This window comes from Schistocerca nitens, chromosome 6 (genome assembly GCF_023898315.1).
Source record: "Schistocerca nitens isolate TAMUIC-IGC-003100 chromosome 6, iqSchNite1.1, whole genome shotgun sequence".
NCBI classification, from domain to species: Eukaryota; Metazoa; Arthropoda; class Insecta; order Orthoptera; family Acrididae; genus Schistocerca; species Schistocerca nitens.
This window is the reverse complement of record NC_064619.1, coordinates 493,063,090-493,085,258: the sequence shown is the minus strand read 5'-3', so window position 1 is coordinate 493,085,258 and position 22,169 is coordinate 493,063,090. Positions and strand designations below refer to the sequence as shown.

At 44.0% G+C, this 22,169-nt stretch overlaps 2 protein-coding genes across 2 annotated transcripts in view; one reads left to right on the top strand and one right to left on the bottom strand.

Moving 5' to 3' along the window:
• Window positions 1–21,265, bottom strand: part of LOC126263018 (collagen alpha-5(IV) chain-like) — a 609,289-nt gene extending 588,024 nt beyond the window's left edge. The window contains exon 1 of the mRNA XM_049959984.1: window positions 21,173–21,265. Within this exon, the coding sequence (XP_049815941.1) occupies window positions 21,173–21,259 (87 nt within the window). The 5' untranslated portion in view covers window positions 21,260–21,265. The remainder of the gene's footprint in view (window positions 1–21,172) is intronic.
• Window positions 21,266–21,414: 149 nt separating this feature from the next.
• LOC126262876 (collagen alpha-2(IV) chain) overlaps window positions 21,415–22,169 on the top strand; it is a 294,377-nt gene continuing 293,622 nt past the window's right edge. The window contains exon 1 of the mRNA XM_049959745.1: window positions 21,415–21,516. Coding sequence (XP_049815702.1) covers window positions 21,448–21,516 — 69 coding nt within the window. The 5' untranslated portion in view covers window positions 21,415–21,447. The remainder of the gene's footprint in view (window positions 21,517–22,169) is intronic.

Below are 22,169 nucleotides of genomic sequence, written 5' to 3'. Positions count from 1 at the left end.
AGAGTTATGGGACAGCGATGCGCATATATAGAGATGGCGGTAGTATCGCGTAGACTGGGTATAAGATGTCAGTGCATTGGCCGAGGTCTGATTTGTACACAGGTGGTTCATGTGAAAAGCTTTCCGATGTGATTATAGCCTCACGGCGGGAATTAACAGACTTTGAACGCGGAATGGTAGTTGGCGCTAGACACATGAGACATTCCATTTCGGAAATCATTAGGGAAGTCAATACTCTGAGATCTACACTATCAAGAGTGTGCTGAGAATACCAAATGTCAGGTATCACCTCTCACCACGGCCTTCACGTAACGACCGAGAGCAGCGGCGTTTGCGAACAGTTGTCAGTGCTAACACACGAGCAACACTGCGTGAAATAACCGCAAAAATCAATGTGGAACCTACGATGAACATATCCGTTAGGACACTAGGGTGAAATTTGGCATTAATGGGCTGACGCGAGTGCCTTTGCTGACAGCACGACAGCGCCTGCAGCGCCTCTCCTAGGCTCGTGACCATATCGATTGGACCCTATACGAGTGCAAAGTCGTGGCCCTGTCAGATGGGCCCAGATTTCAGGTGGTAGGGTTCGAGTGTGGCGCAGACCCAACGAAGCCAGGGATCCAAGTTGTCAACAAGGCAACGCCCAATCCGGTGGTGGCTCCTTAATGGTGTGAGCTGTGTTTACATGGAACTTATTGGGTCCTCTGATCCAACTGAACCACTCACTGACTGGAAATGGTTATATCTGGTTACTTGGAGATTATTTACAGCCATTCATGGACTTCATTTTTATGGATCACAATGCCTCGTATCACCCGGCCACAAATGTTCACGACTGGTTTGCACATTCTGGATAATTCGAGCGAATGATTCGGCCACCCAGATAGTCCGCCAGGAGTCCCAACGACAATTTATGGGACATAATCCAGAGGTCAGTTCGCGCATAAAATCGTGCACCGGAAACACTTTTGCAATTATGTATGGCTCTAGAGGCAGTAAGGCTCAATATTTCTGCAGGGGACTTCCAATGACTTGTTGAGCTCATGCCGCATCGAGTTGCTGCACTACGTCCTCCAATACGATATAAGGAGGTATCCCACGAATTTTGCCACCTCACTGTATGTTGCCTAATAAAAAATAGAGGCAAAACATTTATGATTCGCCTTCGTATCTAACTTCGCTCCATGTTTTGAAACTACAGACGTTTCACGCCACACTATTTTTAAACAAGAGCCCATCAAGATTTGTTTTTCTCGGCATTAAAGGCAGATGTACGTTGCCTGCCGTGGCTTGACACATGGCCGTCCGGTTGAGCAGAGCCATCAGTGCAGGTAGGCCGGACCGGTCGGCCACTAAATATAGCGCAGTGCGGGAGTGGGGGGCAAACAGGTCCCCCGCGTGGCGGCCACAAAGACGCGCGACATAGCGCCGGCAGTGCGTCGCCCGCATGCTGATGCGCTGCCTCACTGACCGACACTGCGCTCTCACGCCGCAGTCAAGGGCGCACTCGCCGGCCGGCAGCGGCAGGGCACTCCGCTGCTCAAGTACCGCCCCTCACCAAACCAATGGAAGCCTCAAGCAACTGGCTGTCACTAAATAATACTTTTACGAGCCGTGTGATGTAGTAACTTACAGGATTTTATCTATGACTTATAACTTGTTTAAAGACGAACCTGGTAGTCTAGAAGTAAACCACGTGCTTGAGAAGAAAAAGAAAAAAAATCGCCGGATCGAGTCCCGTTCGGACCATGGTCTTTTTTGCGCTTAATTTAATCTTCACCTCTCAACTACATGAAGATTCGCCAGGAAAGACAAGTGCTTCGAATTCCAGGTAAAGCGGTAAGTCTCCTTTCCCTGGTAAGATTACTGGTGTAGGCTAGCGACACGCAAGTCGCCTAAGTGGCGTGTAAATGAGACACGCACCATGCTACTGAGCCCAGAAAACTACGATTTTTAAAGGACATCATATTCACCGTTGACTGTAGAAATTATGTATTTCACAATTTCAGTTCCGGCCTCTGGGTCATTTTCAAGTGGTGCTGCAAAAGATTTCGTTTTAGCACATGGCAGAGTTTAAAAACCTCCGACATGTACGCATTACATCGTCAAAACGAAGCCTTTTCACTGTAGAAATACAACACTACCACTCGTGATCTGAAGTCATACCCGATGGTTCCCTACAGCAGCTGGCCGGAGTGGTTCAAAATGGTTCAAATGGCTCTGAGCACTATGGGACTCAACTGCTGTGGTCATAAGTCCCCTAGAACTTAGAACTACTTAAACCTAACTAACCTAAGGACAGCACACAACACCCAGCCATCACGAGGCAGAGAAAATCCCTGACCCCGCCGGGAATCGAACCCGGGAACCCGGGCGTGGGAAGCGAGAACGCTACCGCACGACCACGAGATGCGGGCTGGCCGGAGTGGCTGTGCGGTTCTAGGCGCTACAGTCTGGAGCCGAGCGACCGCTACGGTCGCAGATTCGAATCCTGCCTCGGGCATGGATGTGTGTGATGTCCTTAGGTTACGTAGGTTTAATTAGTTCTAAGTTCTAGGCGACTGATGACCTCAGAAGTTAAGTCGCATAGTGCTCAGAGCCATTTGAACCAAGCCATCCCTACAGCTTGACGCCTGGAATAACACGGCTGTGTCTCTCAAAAACATTGGCCGAATGGGCAGAGAGTTCTACACATGGGGCAGCCGCAACTGTACAGGTCCATTTTGAAACATAAAGAAACCGCAGGAGAGTTGCTTAATCCACTGTCTTTTTTATTGTGTATGCGACCGGCTTCAGAACACTTGAAGTTCCATCGTCTGGTGTAAACTGTAATAATAAAAATATTACGTTACACGCAAAGGAGAGGGGATCCTCAAGTCTAAAATATCAGATACGGAACTATGCGGCAAAAAATTTCTAAATTAAAAATGTTTAGCCGCACAGTTCCTTATCTGATATTTCAGACTTTAGAATTCCCTCCCATTCGCTGGTAACAGAATATTTTTATTATTACAGGGTACAGCAGATAATGGAACTTTTAGGTGTTCCGAAATAAGTCGTTTACACAGTAAAAAGGTTGTGGATTAAGCAACTTTTCTGTGGTTTCTTCATTTTTCGAAATTGGGAGAATGACACTTCTTCCACTGCCGCGAAGCCATTTATCAGTTGTCCATGCTTCCCGGTCGGGGCACCATTCCAAACGCAGCCGTTTATGTCGTGGTGTTAACATCAGCTTACGCATGGCACGGTACTGCTACTGCTACCTACTGCTAGTCTCCGACCAACGGGGCGGCACAACACAGAATGTGACACAGAGTTCATTCATTACTTGTTTCGGATGGCAGGCGCAAATGTGTACGGAATGCTTACTGCACAGCATAGCGATCGTACCCTGTGATGGTCAGACGTGGTCGACCGGAACCTTAATGACGACTATTCCTGCCCTTCCGTTCCCATGCAGTGCAAGAATGGGCCACTGTCACATCCGAATGGCTGACAAATCTGGACAGTACACGAATCGAACAGACAGCCAAATGGAGACCCGCAAAGAGGCCCCTTTCGAAATCAGTCAGGTGCTGACAACGCTGTTTCACACGAGTACGCAGCATATCCGTGTCCTTCACAGTGTTCACGCAACATCTGGTGCTGTTAAGGCCCCTAATATATCCCACCAGGCCTGGTAACAACACTAAATACGAACAACGTTAACGCACTCTGGTGGCTGTTCTACCTGTCAAAGAGAACTGCAACTTTAATCATTTACGTATCCTCTGATAGCTTGTATGTGTAAGAAGTTACACTGACATCCGACCAAGTCTTCCGAGTGCTTCACTTTTGTATCAGGCAGTGTAATCTACACTGCACCAACGTTATTAGAATTCTACATCTACACCTACATCGATACTCTGCAAATCACATTTAAGTGCCTGGCAGAGGGTTCATCGAACCACCTTCACAATTCTCTATTATTCCAATCTCGTATAGCGCGCGGAACGAATGAACACCTATATCTTTCTGTACGAGCTCTGATTTCCATTATTTTATCTTGGTGGTCGTTCCTCCCTATGTAGGTCGGTGTCAACAAAATATTTTCGCATTCGGAGGAGAAAGTTGGTGATTGGGATTTCGTGAGAAGATACCGTCGCAACGAAAAACGCCTTTCTTTTAATGATGTCCTGCCCAAATACTGTATCATTTCTGTGACACTCTCTCCCATATTTCGCGATAATACAAAACGTACTGCCTTTCTTTGAACTTTTTTGATGTACTCCGTCAGTCCTATCTGGTAAGGATCCCACACCGCCGAGCAGTATTCTAAAAGAGGACGGACAAGCGTAGTGTAGGCAGTCTCCTTAGTAGGTCTGTTACATTTTCTAAGTGTCCTGCCAATAAAATGCAGTCTTTGGTTAGCCTTCCCCACAACATTTTCTGTGTGTTCCTTCCAATTTAAGTTGTTCGTAATTATAATACCTACGTATTTAGTTGAATTTACGGCTTTTAGATTAGACTGATTTATCGCGTAACCGAAGTTTAACGAGTTCCTTTTAGCACTCATGTGGATGACCTGACACTTTTCGTTATTCAGGGTCACCTGCCACTTTCGCACCATTAAGATATCTTTTCTAAATCGTTTTGCAGTTTGTTTTGATCTTCTGATGACTTTATTAGTCGATAAACGACGGCGTCATCTGCAAACAACCGAAGACGGCTGCTCAGATTTTCTCCAAAATCGTTTATATAGATAAGGAACAACAAAGGGCCTATAACACTACCTTGGTGAACGCCAGAAAGCACTTCTGTTTTACTCGATGACTTTCCGTCAGTTACTACGAACTGTGACCTCTCTGACAGGAAATCACAAATCCAGTTACATAACTGAGACGATATTCCATAAGCACGCAATTTCACTACGAGCCGCTTGTGTGGTACAGTGTCAAAAATAATTAAGAGTTTCGTCGAAACGGCATATCTATATGTGTTTTGATCCACTGCTCATGTATGTACGTTGCATTTGGTCACTGTGTCCGTGCCACTCTGCGACGCACATTGATATTCCGCCAGAGCACCGGTGCGGTACGGGTGCATCGGCGGAGTGATCAGCTGACTTCAAAAGAAGCGCCGCCCTGGCATGCCGCTTCGTGGCTATTTGCACAGGTCTCGGAGCGTCTTGTCGGAGCTTCTCACCGTCTCAGTTTTCTTCGTCCTGTCCTGTCCTGTGGACATGGCACCAGAAGTTTCACAGGGCAATGCAGGCGTCCCATAAAATATCTTATTTAAGCGGTGACCCATCGACGCTGAACTCATTACAGATGTTTCTTAGGACATTTAGACAAAGCGGTGGAAGGTCTCAGTCACAGTGTGAGGTCTTTACCTGCGCATAGTGATAGAGAAGGTGCAGAATTCTATCTTGCATGGAGCGTCATTGACAGATGTAGAAGTAATTTCGGATGTGCCCCACACAGTCATGTTGTTATCTATAATGAAGTACGATCTGAAAAAAGCTACACAAATAATCAGTCAGATCTTGATCAGATTTCAAAGTGGTACATCTTGCTTTAAATGTTCAGGAATGTAAAAATGTGCGCTTCACAAAACGAAAAAAAATGCACTAGCCTATGACTACAACATCAATGAATCACAGTTGAAATCAATCAACCCATACAAACACCTGTGTGTAACAGTTTTTAGGAAACTGGATACCTGTGGTAAGGTCTTATGGGACCAAACTGCTGAGGTCACTACTTAATCTAACTTAAACTAACTTACGCTAAGGACAACACACACACACACACACACGCCCGAGGGAGGACTCGAACCTTCGACGGGGGAAGCCGTGCGGACCGTCGCAAGGCGCCCCAGACCGCGCGGCTACCCCGCTCGCTTGTTTTAGGTAATATGATAGGGAATGATCACTAAGGCCAAGTCGGACTAAACCATGTGGTAGTTTTAGTTTCATTGGTGAGAAAGTGCGTTCTCTCTACAAAGGAGACTACTTACAAAGCATTCGTGAGATCCCTCCTATAATATTGTTCAAGTGTGTGGGACCTGTATCAGACAGGACTAACAGGAGGTAGTGAACACCAACAAAGAAGAGCTACACTAATTGCCTCAGGTTTGTTTGACGCTCGAAACAGTGTCATAGAAATGCTAAAAACCATGAATCGGCAGACGCTTGAATACAGAGGGCAGCTGGTCCGTGAAAATCTACACACAAAGTGTCAAGAACCAGTATTAAATGAGGAATCCAGGAAAATACAAAATCACCGTACAACCTCTCCCGTAAGGACCGCCAAGACAAGATTAGACTAACTGCAGCGCGTACAGAGTGATTCTACTCGAACTACACATGTGAAGGGAACTGAGTAAACCCTAATGCGTGCTATAATGGTACATCATAACGTCTCTCATACACTTCACAGTGGTTCACTGAGTACGGACGTAGATATAGAAGAAGAATTGCTTTATTCGAAGTAGATCGTTTTTCACTGATCAGAAGACCTTCTATCAACAGCGTACGGGCTGTCATGTCCAGAGTGTAGTACCTGTTTGATAAAAAGAAAAGATTCCGTCGGCGTGAAAGAGATTTTTTCACAATTTTACGTTTGCTGTCTCACGTTTGTTGAAAGCATTAGGTTTACCACTTATGGCGTTTGGTAAGAATGGCTCCTAGGGCCCAGAAAGTGAGCTCCAGAAATATTGTCTTTTGTCGATGACAGTAATCGGTCTTCGTCATGAGCATCCTAGATTACAAAACAGATCATTCTGAGAGTGACAGTATCCTCCTTACACTAGTGACATCTATCCGAAGTTATCACTGTCCTTTGTATCCGCTTCTGAATAATTATATTCAATATTTGGGTGTACCTGATAGACTTAAGATACCATCACAGCTCCTAAGCCACAAGCTTCATTAGACAACAGCATATGACGCAAGGTGGCAATCCGATATATTTTTCTGTCGCGAAAAGTCGCCTTGCGGCGCTGCTGTATACGAGCTGTCGTAGAAAGTGCTCCAAGGATTCTCAACAGAGGGTGACCTAGTGATACAAACAGTACCATAGTGAGAGCCTCGCTGAAAGATTTTTTCCAAAGATTCACTGGGTCAGTCCGGTCGGAACATGATAGTGTGTGCTAGACGCTTGACAGATGCCATTTCCGCAGTAAATTAAACATTTTACATTGTCACCTCACCCACGCAGGGGTTAAGGTACAGGGTGTCCAGAAAAGGACAACCTGATTTCAAAATTAAATATCTCGAAAACAAAGATCGATAGAGGAATGCAGTAAACGGTATGTTTATTGTGAAAGCTGTAAGAAGTTTATACAGCAGTTTGGAATAATTGTTACAAAAGCTGCTAACAGATGGCGCTGTAATCGCCATACGTAATGCCTAGTATAAATAGTGATCCGAAGCCCAGAGCGATTAGTTCCACTATTGAAACGTGAAAGGTGGTTAGCGTACCGAAGGAAGAGATTAAAACCATGTACTCCATTGAACAACGCGTTTTTCTGATACTAGAGTACCACAGGTTAGAAGAGAGTCCTACGGCAAAAAGGCGAAGTTTTCAAGCACGATTTAATGTTCCACAAGGACCCGATGCGAAAACCATTCGTACGCTCTTCGCAAAATTTCAACGAACAGGCAGCGTAACTGACGATCCAGTGGGGCATGTTGGCAGCAAGCAAACTGCAGTTACGCCTCAAAATATCGCCACAGTTTCTGGAATTATTCAGCGAAATCCAATGTCATCCGTCCGTAGAATTGCATCTGAGACTGGTTTGAAGCGTTCCAGCACGCAGAAAATAATGAGAAAGAGCCTACACATGTTTCCATTCAAAATTCAAACGCTCCAGGCCATACCCGTACGAGCTGTGCAACAAAGGGTTGCCTTTGCTAATCAGATGCTCACAATGATTGATAGTGAAGGATTTGATGTTGGCTGCATCTGGTTTACAGATGAAGCACACTTCCACCTGAATGGATACGTGAATAAGCAGAACTGACGATTTTGGGGTTCCGAAAAGCCATATTGGTGTGAAGCGAAACCCCTGTATTCTCCTAAACTTACTGTGTGGGCTACAGTATGCAGCAGAGGCATTATTGGCCCTTTTTTCATTCGAGAAACGGTCACTGGTGCACGTTACGTTGCAATTTTGGAACAATTTGTCAGCACATAGCAAGCATTAGAGGATCGACCAGGTACTGACTGGTTTATGCAAGATGGAGACCCACCACATCGGACCGAAAAAGTGTTTCGCTTTCTTGAGGAATACTTCGGGAATCGAGTCATTGCTTTGGAATATCCCAAATTTACTGGTGCAGGCATGGATTGGCCTCCATATTCGCCGGATTTGACTCCCTGTAACTTTTGTTTTTGTGGGGCACAATGAAAGACATGGTCTACCCGAAGCATCCCGCCACGCTGGACGAGCTTGAATCGGCGATCTCTGTGGCATGTGAATCCATTTCGGTTGAGACACTACGAAATGTGATGGGAAATTTCATTCTTCGTTTGCGCCAGCTCTGTAGTGCCAATGGTGAACATTTTGAAAACATTGTGATGTGATTGTTTGCAAAGATTGTTTTCATACGATTATTTCACTTATGTATGCTGATATGAGCTGTACAGCGTACAGCGCCATCTGTTAGCAGCTTTTGTAACTATTATTTCAAACTGCTATATAAACTTCTTACAGCTTTCACAATAAACATACCGTTTATTGCATTCCTCTATCGATCTTTATTTTCGAGATATTTAATTTTGAAATCAGGGAGCCCTTTTCTGGACACCCTGTATTACGGACGTATCCAGAACGAATAAGATACAAAGTTCGTCAAAAACTGTGCTTATGTTTTCTGTAAACCGCATCAGTGAATTGCTGGGGTAATTCTCTGGAATGTTACATTCGATTTCCTCTCTTTGTCTAACCTCGCTAGTGCTCCACTTGCGCCGAACATTAGTGGAGCGTTAACTTAACCTTGATTCTTTCCTCATTTCAAAGATGCAGTGTTGCAGAACACCTAAGCTTCCATTTTTTAATGACAACATACCATCGTGGATTCAGTAGCAGAGTGTATCTGAACAATAACTACCTTTTTAAGAACAGGAGCAGCGTCGTTTGAGGTGAGGAGTGTGACGAGGAGTCATTCTAAACGATTATATCTCTCAGGCAGCAGCTAATAACCTTTTCATTCCTCGTCAAATGATGCATCAGTATGCAGCGTAGCGGCTGCTGTTCATTACTCTTCCGCGAAGTCACTTGCAAGTAAATTACATGACAAGAGAAATAAGCTACCTCGAAATCGGTTCCAAAAGGCGAGTCGAAAGAAGAATGTATTATTTCACACCCATATTTTACGACGGAAATGCGGAAATTCGAAAGCTGTGTTCTCCCAGTGACGCTTTGCCACCCACACTGCTTCACTGCGCTTCGTCTCTGCTCAGGAAGCTATACCTCGAGCACAGTGGGAAAGGAATAGAAAAAGTGAAAGGAGGAATTAACTACGCGATAAAAACACTGTCTATCAGTGCGCAGCGGTAGTTTTCTTTGTGCTACAGGCGCACTGTATCTACTTTACTGCTCTCTTCGTCTGCAAACTTCTGCTTTCGGTGTCTGCAACGTGAAACGTAAGTGATAGTAAGATGTTTCTTGACAAACATAATTCGACTTGACAGGTGTTCCAAAGCAGGCGAAGTGAGACGTAATGAATTCTGCAGCGCGCTGTGAGGATATACGCCACTAAAACAGATGTGGTTTTCAGTACTTTTGCATGTTCATGCCAATGAACTCTTCCGAAGTTGCAAAACTAGAACAATTATTTTTTATAAACGAACAGCAACATACTTTGACTGTCATTCAGTGTTTACTTTTACTGTAAGCTAGTTTTGGCTTACAAACCCATAATCAGTCGACAACTGATTAACTTACAAGCCTATAATCAATCTACAACTGATTAACGTCATCAAAGATGCTAATGAATAACTATGCGAAAATCAGTCAGTCAAAAATCGCAAAAGTACTCACAGTTTTTGAGGGTTATTTGGTCTGTGTTTTGCATCACACGGACCACAAAAACGGGATACTGTAAGAAAACATTTTTGCAACGGACGTGGAGTGTTGGTTGCTGGATTACGGAAAAATGTTAAAGTCAGTTTTTGAAGTTATCCATGGCGGGCGGTTGCAGAGAATTCGTATGTAATGTGGAGATCCTAATTTTATGAATATCGGTTTCTTCATAGATAGTATCTTAGGTGCTTATTTTGTCAATCTTGAGACAGCTTAAATTACAAATTGGCGGTCCGAGCGCGTTTACCTATCTTCATATGGTCCTATCATTCCAGATGATTTTTCAGGTATCAAGTCAGCGATCACGTTAGGTAAGATGCTAATAACAGACTGGCGTCCTTCAAGCGTCACTTTTAAGTGTTAAAGTCATAGCTATATCTATTAATCAGATGACGTCCCAGTATGCCTACGTTATATTTTGTTCTTCCTTAAAGAAGTCAGTGTGTGTGTGTGTGTGTGTGTGTGTGTGTGTGTGTGTGTGTGTGTGTGTGTGTGTGTGTGTGTGCGTGTGCGTGCGTATGTAAATTTGCGGTTTAACTCTTAAGAAAGTTATTTTAATTCACCTGTAATTAAAATGAGGTTTTAGTTCTTAATTTAAAAGGAAACAGTGCGATTTCCGGTCCTCAGTATTACGTCGTTGCAACACTTAAAGCACTAAAAGGCCAAAAATCTGAAAGCATTTATTTTCCAGAGGTGCCTTACCCATACCCCTAGGATAATACGAGCAGATACATGTGTTAGTAGGTTAAAGTTTAAGAGTTAAGGGTTGTAGCTACTTGCTGCAGTAACAAGCGCTATTGACAACTTGGATTCCATCGTCCTAACATAGAATGTCTCCTGTACAGGTGAATTGTTGTTGACGAGGTGGTTAAAAGAAAGTTCCTTTCGTAGGTGTCATCCTCCTAACGCTTACATAAGAGTGTAACATGTTATGAATTGTGGCATAAGGTAAGAGTATCCTGGCGTACCAGACGGCAGATAAAGACAGGGCGCCACCACGGGCTTGTTTACTTTTTGCTGCGCCTAGCGGCCGCCCGCGCTTATCTGGAAGCACCAGCCGCGTGGGCGTAGCTTCCCGGGGCCACTCTCTCTCACTGTCCTCAAAACTCTCAGCGGCTGACTGCTTGTGACGTCCTCGTCGTAAAGCTGGCTTTCTCGCTTGTGCGCCTCGTGTCATGTTGAGGGTGGTCGTTGATTGATTCGTAGCCAGAGAACGAGCTATTAATCAGACGCTAACTGACGTTGGTCAGTGTTCAATTCACTTCGTACTCCATACCCGTGCTGCTGCTTCTTTAATGATCAATCTATTGCACTTGCAGAAAGCGCATTTGCACTGTTTCTTCAGAATTACAGTGGCAATGCTTCACAAAGAAACAATATTTAAATAAATCGTCGCTCAATTGCTAACTGTATTCAAAACACCAAATAACGCCAAAACAACCATGCGACGTGGTGCAGTTGGCTCAGATAGAAGAGCGCTTGCAGCATTTAATACAAGATTTTATTTAATAATTGGTGACTCTGGAATTCACAATAAAGAAGTGGCAGCAAGATTAAATGGGCATTTTCCGTTGCGAGAGCGTCTCCAGGAAATCGCAGATAAGTGGGCTTGCTCATGTACCGCCCAGCATTGTGTAGCAGCTTAACGAGTCCGGTGACCTCAGGCGCTGCTACTGGCAGCCTGGATACTTTGCCAGCGGCGGCAGATGAATTTTGCGACAACCCACAGCCGAGAAAACCTAAATAAAGACGTTAACGAGAGTGCGCCCCAACGCTGCAGTGTTCCAAAATTTGCAGAGAACAACATGCATACAGATTCGAGAATTTTGTAACTAAACACTCTGAGGAAGACAAGCGAGATGGTTGATTGAAAGGACGTAGCACATAATCTTTCAAGGAAATAAAATTATGGTTGAAGGTCCTGTCGATATCGGGGGCATTAGAGGCTTATTGCAAGATCGAACTGAGGAAGGACGAGGGTGCAAAATATCAGTGTCCTTTTCATATTAAGCAATCCGTCATTTGCATGAAGAGATTTGGTGACACCACGTACAACCTGAAACTGGATAGCCGGATGACGTTTTGACACGCTGTCCCACCGAATGGCTAGTCATAGTAAAACACACTTGGACGAGAGACAGACTTGAACTGGGAAGATGTCTAATGTGTACATGGATGACAAAGAACAGGAGAAAGCACGGATGCAGCGCTGAATGACCACAGGCTTGGGTATCTATTATACATGTGACAAACTAAACGGAAAAAACATTGTAAAATTCCATCCGATTTAGAGGTATGATAGTGTGGAAAATATTGTAAGGCATTCTGATGTATGGGTGCAGGTATGAAGAAGGAAGTGAAGAACAGACTTCAACGAAAATTGGCTGCTGAATTTACGACTGTAGACTAGAGAGAAGAGCGCCATTGATTTAGTACGTTTCCAATGATGGAACTGATTAACTACACTGGACTCGAGAGAAACAGATCTAATTATCCAAATTTAGGGTTTCTGTACTTCCCCTTAAGGCCAAAACCAGGATGATTCCCTCAAATATGCGACGACTGGTTTCGTGCTCTGTCATTGTCAAATCCGAGGTTGTGTCCCGTTTCTAATAAACTCGTCGCTCCACGCCCGGGTTCCCGGGTTCGATTCCCGGCGGGGTCAGGGATTTTCTCTGCCTCGTGATGGCTGGGTGTTGTGTGCTGTCCTTAGGTTAGTTAGGTTTAAGTAGTTCTAAGTTCTAGGGGACTTATGACCACAGCAGTTGAGTCCCATAGTGCTCAGAGCCATTTGAACCATTTGAACCAAACTCGTCGCTGACCAGATGTAAACTCCCAACCTTCCTATCCTTTCCCCGACAAATAAGATAATTTACTTTAATACTAATAATAAATTCGCTGTAAATATACTCTGCCAATTGTAGAGCCATTTATTGTCGCACTCTCTTCACAAACTATATTACAAGTTTTGTGACCTCCATTTTTGCTTATGTTCGCAGGACCGCAGAATGCCAAAACTTGTGTACCTTACATTCTTAAGAAATCCCCCTTTCGCAGCCGCCTCTTTGTTGCCTGCAGCGGGATGTAAGGTCTTCCAAAGTGATACAAACTTATTGCATCTGCAGGAGGTGTTACACCAGCACAAAACACAGGTTTTTCTGACATTTGTGGTGTTCCGTGTCACTCGTATATTCAGTCTATCCTGTATCGGCGCTACAAACAGATACAACCAATTCGAATAATTGTGATTAAATGAATTTTCATCTTCGGTATCTAGCCGGCACGAGGAAGACAATGATGGAGATAAATTACAAAGCCAGAAGTATTAGAAGAGCCTTACCACGCTCTGTCATAATTTTGAGTAATTTGGTTACTCTCCAATGTCTATGGAACTGTTTAAGATACAGAAATAAGCTTTCTGACAAGAGGCAGTGACCTACGTGGTGTGCAGTTTGCCGTGATGTCAATTACTTACAGGTTTTAACATATCTACCTACGTGGTGTGTATTTTGCCCTAGTGTCAATTATTCACAATTTTTAATCTATAGACATATAGTAATTGGTGTGGTTTGTTCAAACCGGAAATCCTTACTTTTCTCGAGAGTGTTCGTGACCCCCTGAGGATAGAAATATAGTGATATGTCGCATGTCACAGTTTGCTGTAAAACGGGGTACAAAAAGAGCTGAAGAATACGCTAAAGATGGGGGACAAAATTGCCGGTACACCACATATCAGTATAAGCCCCTTCTCAAGCGCAGTCGAATACCGCAGAGAAGAGTAAATAAATTGTTTCTTTTCAAACAAATCACAATTGCGTAGCGAAAGTTGGACTACTGACCAGACGGCAAAATACTCACTCGCTTCGTTAATATAGTCAGAATCCTCGTATCTCCACCTCCATCTCCCTTGGTCTCCATCGTGTGAATGGAGACTCAGGTCCATTCAGTCCATAAATGAGAACATAAATGTTTTATTATGTGACTGACGTCTTTTTATATATATGGTTACGTGTCTTGAAGATACGATCTCATCTTCAGGTTTAGTTTCACTAGAGTATATTCCCATGGTGCTTGTTTCCATACCCATGCGCTACACTCTGTCTCTTCCAACATGCTAAGACGTAGCTTTTTCTTTTCTTCAGTTTATATCACACAGGATGATGATATGTGGGCAAATGCGGCTACGCAAGCAATCACAATGCGAACATACTATACTTAAATTGACTCTGATGTAACTGTGTCCATGAAACGCGTCAAACATATCGAAAAAGGAACTATAGCAAAACATTTCCACGCAAAAAATTTCAAATATCAGTTCACACACACATACACACACACACACACACACACACACACACACACACACAGTGGAAAACTACAAACCTAGAGTACTCCATTCCTTCAACAACTGATGTACTGATTACGATTACACTTTCTCCGTGTCTGTTGCTGTAGCGATCTTCAGTTAGAAGACTAATCTCATGCAGCTCTCAAGGTAGTCTATCCTGTGCAAGCGCTTCACTTCTGCAGCCTACATCCTAGGCTTGGTCTCCCTCTACAATTTTTACCCTCCACACTTCCCTCCATTACGAAATTGACAATTCCTTGATGCCTCGGGATATGTCCTACAACTGACCCTCTCTTTTTGCCAAGTTGTGCCATATTCAATTCAGCACATCCTCATTGGTTATTCCATCGACGAAACCGATTTATTAATCTGAACTTCGAGATATAAACTAAAAATGTTGCTACTTCCTCTTCACTCCACTGCGTTATGTCACTGATGAAATATATATCCTTGTTTGTTGCCTACCAAGGGCATCTGAAACGACTGGCCAACATCACAAACGCGGCGGACCAGTGAGGACGTGGTGAGTGGGAAGAGTAGGGAGGCGGCACGAACCACCACACACGCATTCTTTCTTTCCTACCTCCACCCCCACCCCCCTCCGCCTTCCACCTTGCTGCCGCTGCCACCATTGCCAATTGCCACAGTCTTGGGAGTGTGACTGCCATATCACTGTCGCTTGCTTTTCTTCTGGACTGAATTCAGCATTTATTTCAACTGCAAACGGTTCAACTGGGCGTTATAAACATTTAAAAAGCTTCATGTGTGTGCATTGCTCAATTCTAATCTTGGTATCTATTGTTAACACTGCTAGATGATAAGTTCAGTTTCTTTCAGCGCTCAGAGCAAATAAACACAGCAAATGGGTGGTATTTTCTAGACAGGCATTTGTGTGACCAATTTCTATGCCACTATCTTTGCGATAAAAGGTCGTGAGACAACTCTACAGGAAAGAAATGAAATGCAAAATGAAAGGGAGATGATATCAGGGCATTTAGAACGGTTGTGCTAGTCTGTGAATTGGGTTTGAAGAAGACGTCAGCTTAGGTCTATAATAGATCAAATTGTAGAAGGCGACACATCTACGTTACAGCAATCTTGGACTAGAGTGAACTGAAGCTTCTGCAGATCGGTATATCCCACAATAGACACGCTTCAGACAGCATTTATTCCAGTTTATCCACAGTGTGTTTTGTGGTATTAGTCGACTTACAGTGCTGTTGGCGTCATATGCTGTGCTAATATTCACTGGTATGAATAGATATTAATTGTATATCAGTCTACTGCATTAATAGCGTAACAAGTCTGTTGATAACATTGCAACGAATATCATGACGGTGAATGTTTGCCGACTCCAAACACAAGGATGAAAATATTGAAAATGTAATCACATGTATTTTTCAAAGTACTACATCGTATGACAGAAATTATACGGAATATGTATCTGAATACCTAAAGTTCTGATGAGTCCGACATTCCCTGCTCGGAACCATTAACGGGCGAGATAGTTAAAGTAAACACGGAAAAGAGTGAGACGCGAGGAAAAAAACAAAAAACAGGAAACAACAGTTACTCGAGCTAGTCCCCAAGCTTCCACAAAAAAACGTAGGCCCATATGGTCTTCAGGAGAGCAGCATCAACCTTTAATAGCATCAGACAGCTCCAGAACTGGGAACAATAATTTTTAAGGAACCCAGACAGCAATAGCGCAAACAAGAAGACAAGACGCTCGTAAGTGACTCGGAAAAGAAAAATAATGGTGTTGTCTTCTCTCTGAGGCAAGAAAGGAAAGTGATTTTAGTGTCCTGTTTCACAGAATTCCCAACAGTCCAGTACAATGCCGGAAGCAGGGTATTTTCATATTAAAAGTGGTCATAGCTTGGTGTACGCCTCGACTGAGTGTATGCGAAGCTGCACTGTCGTGCAAAAAGATTCATTTCATTGCATGATAACTGTCTGGATAAAGACCACATCAACACATAAAAGTCCACTTCCATTAACAGATAACTTTTCTAGACTGAGGTGTTAATTAAGGTCCTCGACGATCATCTAACGTTAATCACTACCATACTATCGTTAAAAGAAATTGGTTGTGCCGTGTATTTTTTTGAATTCCAATCGGCAACTAACGCTCAGGCTTCCACAAACCACTCTCTCATATTCTAGTACTAACCGTAAAGTCAGTGTCGGTGGCAACTAAATTCACACACTTAACTTCCTTTGAAATACTACTTGATCTTCCAGTCTTTTGTTCGAGGATCAGAATAATACACCAGTGTGAACCGTAGTCAAACAACTGCATCTTTACAGTTCGAAAATCCGCAAGTTAGCAACAATAGTATGCGTTTCCATTGTGTAGTAAGAACGTGCAAAAATTAGCAAGAGGAAAAAAAGACAAGTCAGCAAGGGATCAAGTCAGTAAAGATCCATGAGTGTAAATCCTTGTACAGATGCCCCTTTCCGGTGTAGAAGAGAAACTTTCAGTAAACGATGAAGGTCCGAAAGTATAGTAGATGTACGGTTGGAACCAAGCAATCTGTTTTCGAACGCAGCACTAAACTCGGAATTCTTTGGACACCGTAAAGAAGAAGTAGCAGCTCGAGACGGCTAAATAGACACAGTATCGCTATAAAAAAGTTTTGTCAATTAGAAAAATTACAATTGCCAACAGTTTTTGCCTAGTAATATACTAGTTTCTAATCTTGAAAACACACGACATCCAACTTCACTGCGGTTGTAATGAATACACCCTCCGAAGAAAGTAATCTGAATTCAGTAAGCAAACCACAGCTTCTCCCTTTTTTAACCATATATATTTCAGTATTGCTTCTTTGTTTTCAATGAATTCGTTTATCTCTTGGTTCCACATCCACTTTAAAACAATTTGACGCTAAATTACTGGTCACCAATAAATAACAAAATATTTATACCATAATTTTGTATTCTGACTAACAGCACAACCACAGATGGCAATCTGGAGAACGAGGTCGCTTTTACCGACAAGACATACAACTGTATAAATCAAAACCAGTTGTAGAAATAAGAGATAAAATAACCCACTGGTAGAGTAAAAACTTGAAGCAAAGAGATCAATCATCTTTATTTGTCAGAAAGACTGAAGCCTCAATTACTTTTTTACTAACGAAATACGGGAATAGAGAAATGTGAATTAACTCCTAAGATAATGGTAAATCCTGATGATTTTGTAGGCTACTTGCACCGCAAAACAAACATCATCAATGCGATGAAAAGTTGATAGTCACGATTTATTTCGAGGTTACAGCACGGTAAACGTCAAGCCACCATCGCAGAATCAAGCGCCTTACAACCTTTTTCCGGTTTCCTAAAGAAAAACCTGCTGTATAAAACTAAAACAAGACTAATAGTATGGTCCATATTAGGAATTCGTCACTATGTGACGTATTGTGCAAGTCATCAGTTCTATGGCAGTAAGCAGTGTCAGCTTTCCGAGTGAAAAGAGAGAAAGAAAGCAGATGTGCTTCCTGGAAGACTATGTACCCCCCTCCCTTCCCCCACCCCCCTCTCCCTTATGGACGGAGAGGAATATTTTCGTGCAGCAAGAGCACACTGTTTGAGGGTGATCTATGACGAGAGGCCGGCCGAAGTGGCCGTGCGGTTAAAGGCGCTGCAGTCTGGAACCGCAAGACCGCTACGGTCGCAGGTTCGAATCCTGCCTCGGGCATGGATGTTTGTGATGTCCTTAGGTTAGTTAGGTTTAACTAGTTCTAAGTTCTAGGGGACTAATGACCTCAGCAGTTGAGTCCCATAGTGCTCAGAGCCATTTTTTTATGACGAGAGCTTCTGATGGCCTTAAAAGTTTAAGTCGCATCGTAGATACTGTGATAGTTGTTATTATTGATGATTGAAAAGTACGCCTTGTAATAGCAGTGTGCCAAGCTGCGGGTAACACTCGTACTAATTCGACAGTTGGTGAAAGATGGCAGAGGCAGTTGGTGCGTATCCGGTGGACGGAGCAACTGACAGTTACCCATCTTCTGATAGGCGAGCGAGAAAAACTTATTTACGTCCACTGTTCAATGTACAAAACGTACTGAAGCTCCTTAATATCGCCGTAAAAAGTATGTGTGTGGACGCGCAAGGTTTAAGAAGGTACAACACTTTGCTGGTCAAGAAAGGCCGAGTCACATTCACTTTCGTTTTTTGGGGTCAGAGTTGAACACGACATACTTTGCAGAGGCGAGTGTGGTTAGGAAATTGGGGGGGGGGGGGGGGGGGACGGAACGGAAGAGTGGAGGAGAGACAACAAGCGCATCATGTAGAGATCTTCTAGTGAAGCATCTGTAGCCTATCGTCATCAGATTTAAGTGATGAAGTCATTTGCTAAGAGTGACTCTCATTCCCATTGTCTCCCCAGCCCCTCCCCCTCCTAACACCGACACGGCCTTAAGTACACATTCCAGGTTCACTTAAGGATCACTTTGAATGTCAAAAACTCGAATCTCATGGACACTTCTATGAAAGGACGCGAAAACGATCAAGGACCGGCTAAAAGCTTCTCTTTTGCTGGAATAAACGCACTTTTTCTCACAAGATAGGGCATTCAGTGGGGGGGGGGTCTATGTAGAAAAATCATTTATTGTCTTTTCCATTGTCAAGTAATATAAATCTTCAAACATAGATTTAAAGTCAAATGTTGAATGATGCTCATATTGAGGAAACACTGACAAGATATGCAGTCAATTACTTCACATTTTCTTTATTCGTGGTCCCTTTACCTGTGCAGCATATTCACATTTTTGTACTATTTACAGAATGTTGGCTGGAGTATACACATTACACTTCGCTTTGGCATGCCTGAAGAGAGACAGTTGTAAAGTGCGTGTCGAGATTGCAGCTGCGCTTGTACTGGATACGATTTTAATGGTAAATCATCATTATAGTCAACTGTAGATAGTCGTCATTTTTGGACATGTTCAACATTTCAAACATCTAATTCTAGTTCGTAAAAGATCGACACGTGAAATGTACGTATTTGCGTTTCATTATTTGGTGTAGAGAGCCTGTGGAAACTTCACTTTTATCTGTAACGTCTGTATTACGTTTCCAGCCGAAAAATACATCCAGCGACAGCGTAGCAGCAATCACGTTCCTCAAGTCACAACTATGTTTCTACTCATAGTGCATAAAGTTTGCTTCAACGCTCCGTTCATAGAGCGTGGTGAATCAGCTTGACACAGAAGATGGAATAAGAAGAAGCTACATATAAATCGGAGGCAGTTTTTTCCAGTATACAAATAAAGAAGCTACATTAAAAACCATAAAATGTGCGTAAATCATAATGATTTTGTCGGTCACTTCTACCGAATATCTGTGCTAACCGCAAACGCTTATTGCCTTAATACCATGACACGATGAACGGCACAACCACGAAAGTAAAATCAGTCGGTGTTGTAAGGTCCTGTCACGTTCCTCCAGAAGTATTCAGTGGTACAAAAAAGTTAGTACTATGACTAACATTATATTCGAGCCATATTTAGCAGTACAGGAGCAGTTTCAGCTTTCTGATAGGAAGAAATGACGGCACTGTGTTTTGCTCAACGCCATGACCTCTTAGACGTACAGGACCCAGCGACGTTCCGCCGCGAAGGTACACCTTTCCTAGCGCATGTGGTTCTGGTCGCAACAAATAAACCCAAAAAATAACAAAAGTGCTGTAGACTCTCTTTAGATTACTGTTATGACATCAGGCGTTTGCATTAACTCTAAAACTATGCTGAAAGTGGGAGGATATTATTTGTTACTTACAATGTTGTAACTTTTCACTTCTTTCGCCTCTGGCAATGTTGAATGTGGAAAATGCCTTGTTGCACCGTGGCAACGCGTCTACGGTAAATTGCAGGTTCACCTATTACTGGCTGGTTACGTCAGTTCAGAGGTAACAATAGGACCACACCCTGTAAAGCACTGTGGTGTTCCAACTAGCGTACAGGTTGATGAAATCTTTACGTTTCTTTGATCTTGATAAGTCACAATCACACTTGAAAAATATAGGCGTGAGACATGTGACTGACAGGTTACCTGCAGAAGTGTCAATGCTGTAGAAATTTTATTAATATGACAGACATTGGAATGAAACATCTGACAAGTCAGCATCTGCGAGCTGTTTATTATATTTTATTACTAAGGAAATAAGCATCGTACCACAAAACCCTTCGTTGGTGGTAGACTAATGACTTTGTCCGCAGCAAAGGTATTCGATACGAAGTGGAATAGTCAAAGACAATCTTGCGTCCTAAGATAATAAACGTCACAGTCACAATACTAACATAGTTGACAAGGAGTTGTCACGCTTCCCAAAGGAGACAATCAACGTAAGAACTCGGAAAAGTAGTAACATGGTTCACATTAGATGTACTTTATTGTATGGCAGTTGAGTTCATGACATGGAAGCCGTAGACGACGTTATACTGTTAAGCAAACAAGAAGAACACGCTCCAGTATCCCGCGATGATTTCGAATTGTCACGATTTTCTCGGCCACTTCCGAAGTAATAACTAGCCTAATTCTAAGGGAAGCGGTTGGTCACTAAATATCTTGACATAATCAGGCGATAAGCGTCGTAGCTAGGCCTGCTGAGTAGCGTCATCCGAGGTGGAGGGAAAGGTTAGCAAGACAGTTGACATTAGGCGTATTTGACTGTAGGACAGGTGGGCACTGCAGCGCTGGCAGCGGCCGGTCGCCATGGCAACAGGAGTGCGCGCGAGTACTCACCACAGCGGCGACGGGCGGGGCGGCGGCGAGCAGCAGGGCTAGGGCGGCGGCGACGCCGACGAGGGCTACGCCGGCGAGCCGCGGCATGTCTGCGCGTCCGCAGCGTACTGAGCGCGCGCCGCAGCCTCCGGACGCCGGCCGGCCTCCCACCCCCCCGGGGCGGGGGTGGGGCGGGGCGGGGGCGGCGGCCGGCGGCGCGGCTCGGCGGCGGCGGGCAGAGCCGGGCCAGTGGCTGGCCGCCGGGCGCGCCGTCACCACGCGTCGCCGCTGCCGCCATGGTCGCTCTCGTGGCCCGCGCCGCTCTTCTGTGCGCGCTGGCCGCCGCCGCCGCCGCCTCCGCCGTGGTGAGTACTCGCCCCGTTCTCTTCTTCACTATCTCACACGCCGCATTTCTATCGCTCTTCCACCACTGCAGTGCCTCCTATTTTTAGGGTTTCCCGGCACAACTGGTAGAAATAACCCTTTCCTAGCAGAAAATTCAACTTTTATGCACGGTTGAGGCGGCCGTCTTCTTCAGTTGCTGCGAATGACCGTCATCCGCAGTTGGCTATCTGACGCCAACACAGTCTCGTCGGACGTCAGGGAGCAACCTAATTAGCTATCTTATGTTCTTCGGTGCCGTCATAATTACAGTCGAAGAATGGTGCTCGCGTCACTTTAGCACTTAAGACTGTGGCTAAAAATCAAAGGCAGATCCGAAAATACAATGCAAAATCTGCACCCGATAGAAGACCGACTACGAGTGTACGAAAGCAATGAGATAGAGTGCATCGCACCGGAAGCAGATGGAACAGAGAAGCTATAAATTCGTGATGATCTGTCAAGTCACACGTCCGCAAAAACTACTGCTGCTTCTGTCTCGTCGTTCGAGGAAGCTACGTAAAAGCTGTTTCAAGATGAGCAAATTACGAATCGATCTCGTGTTCCTAAAAAATCACATATAAATTAATCTGGTACGACTATTGTCAACTGATAGTGCGTTAATCTTAGGAGCGGA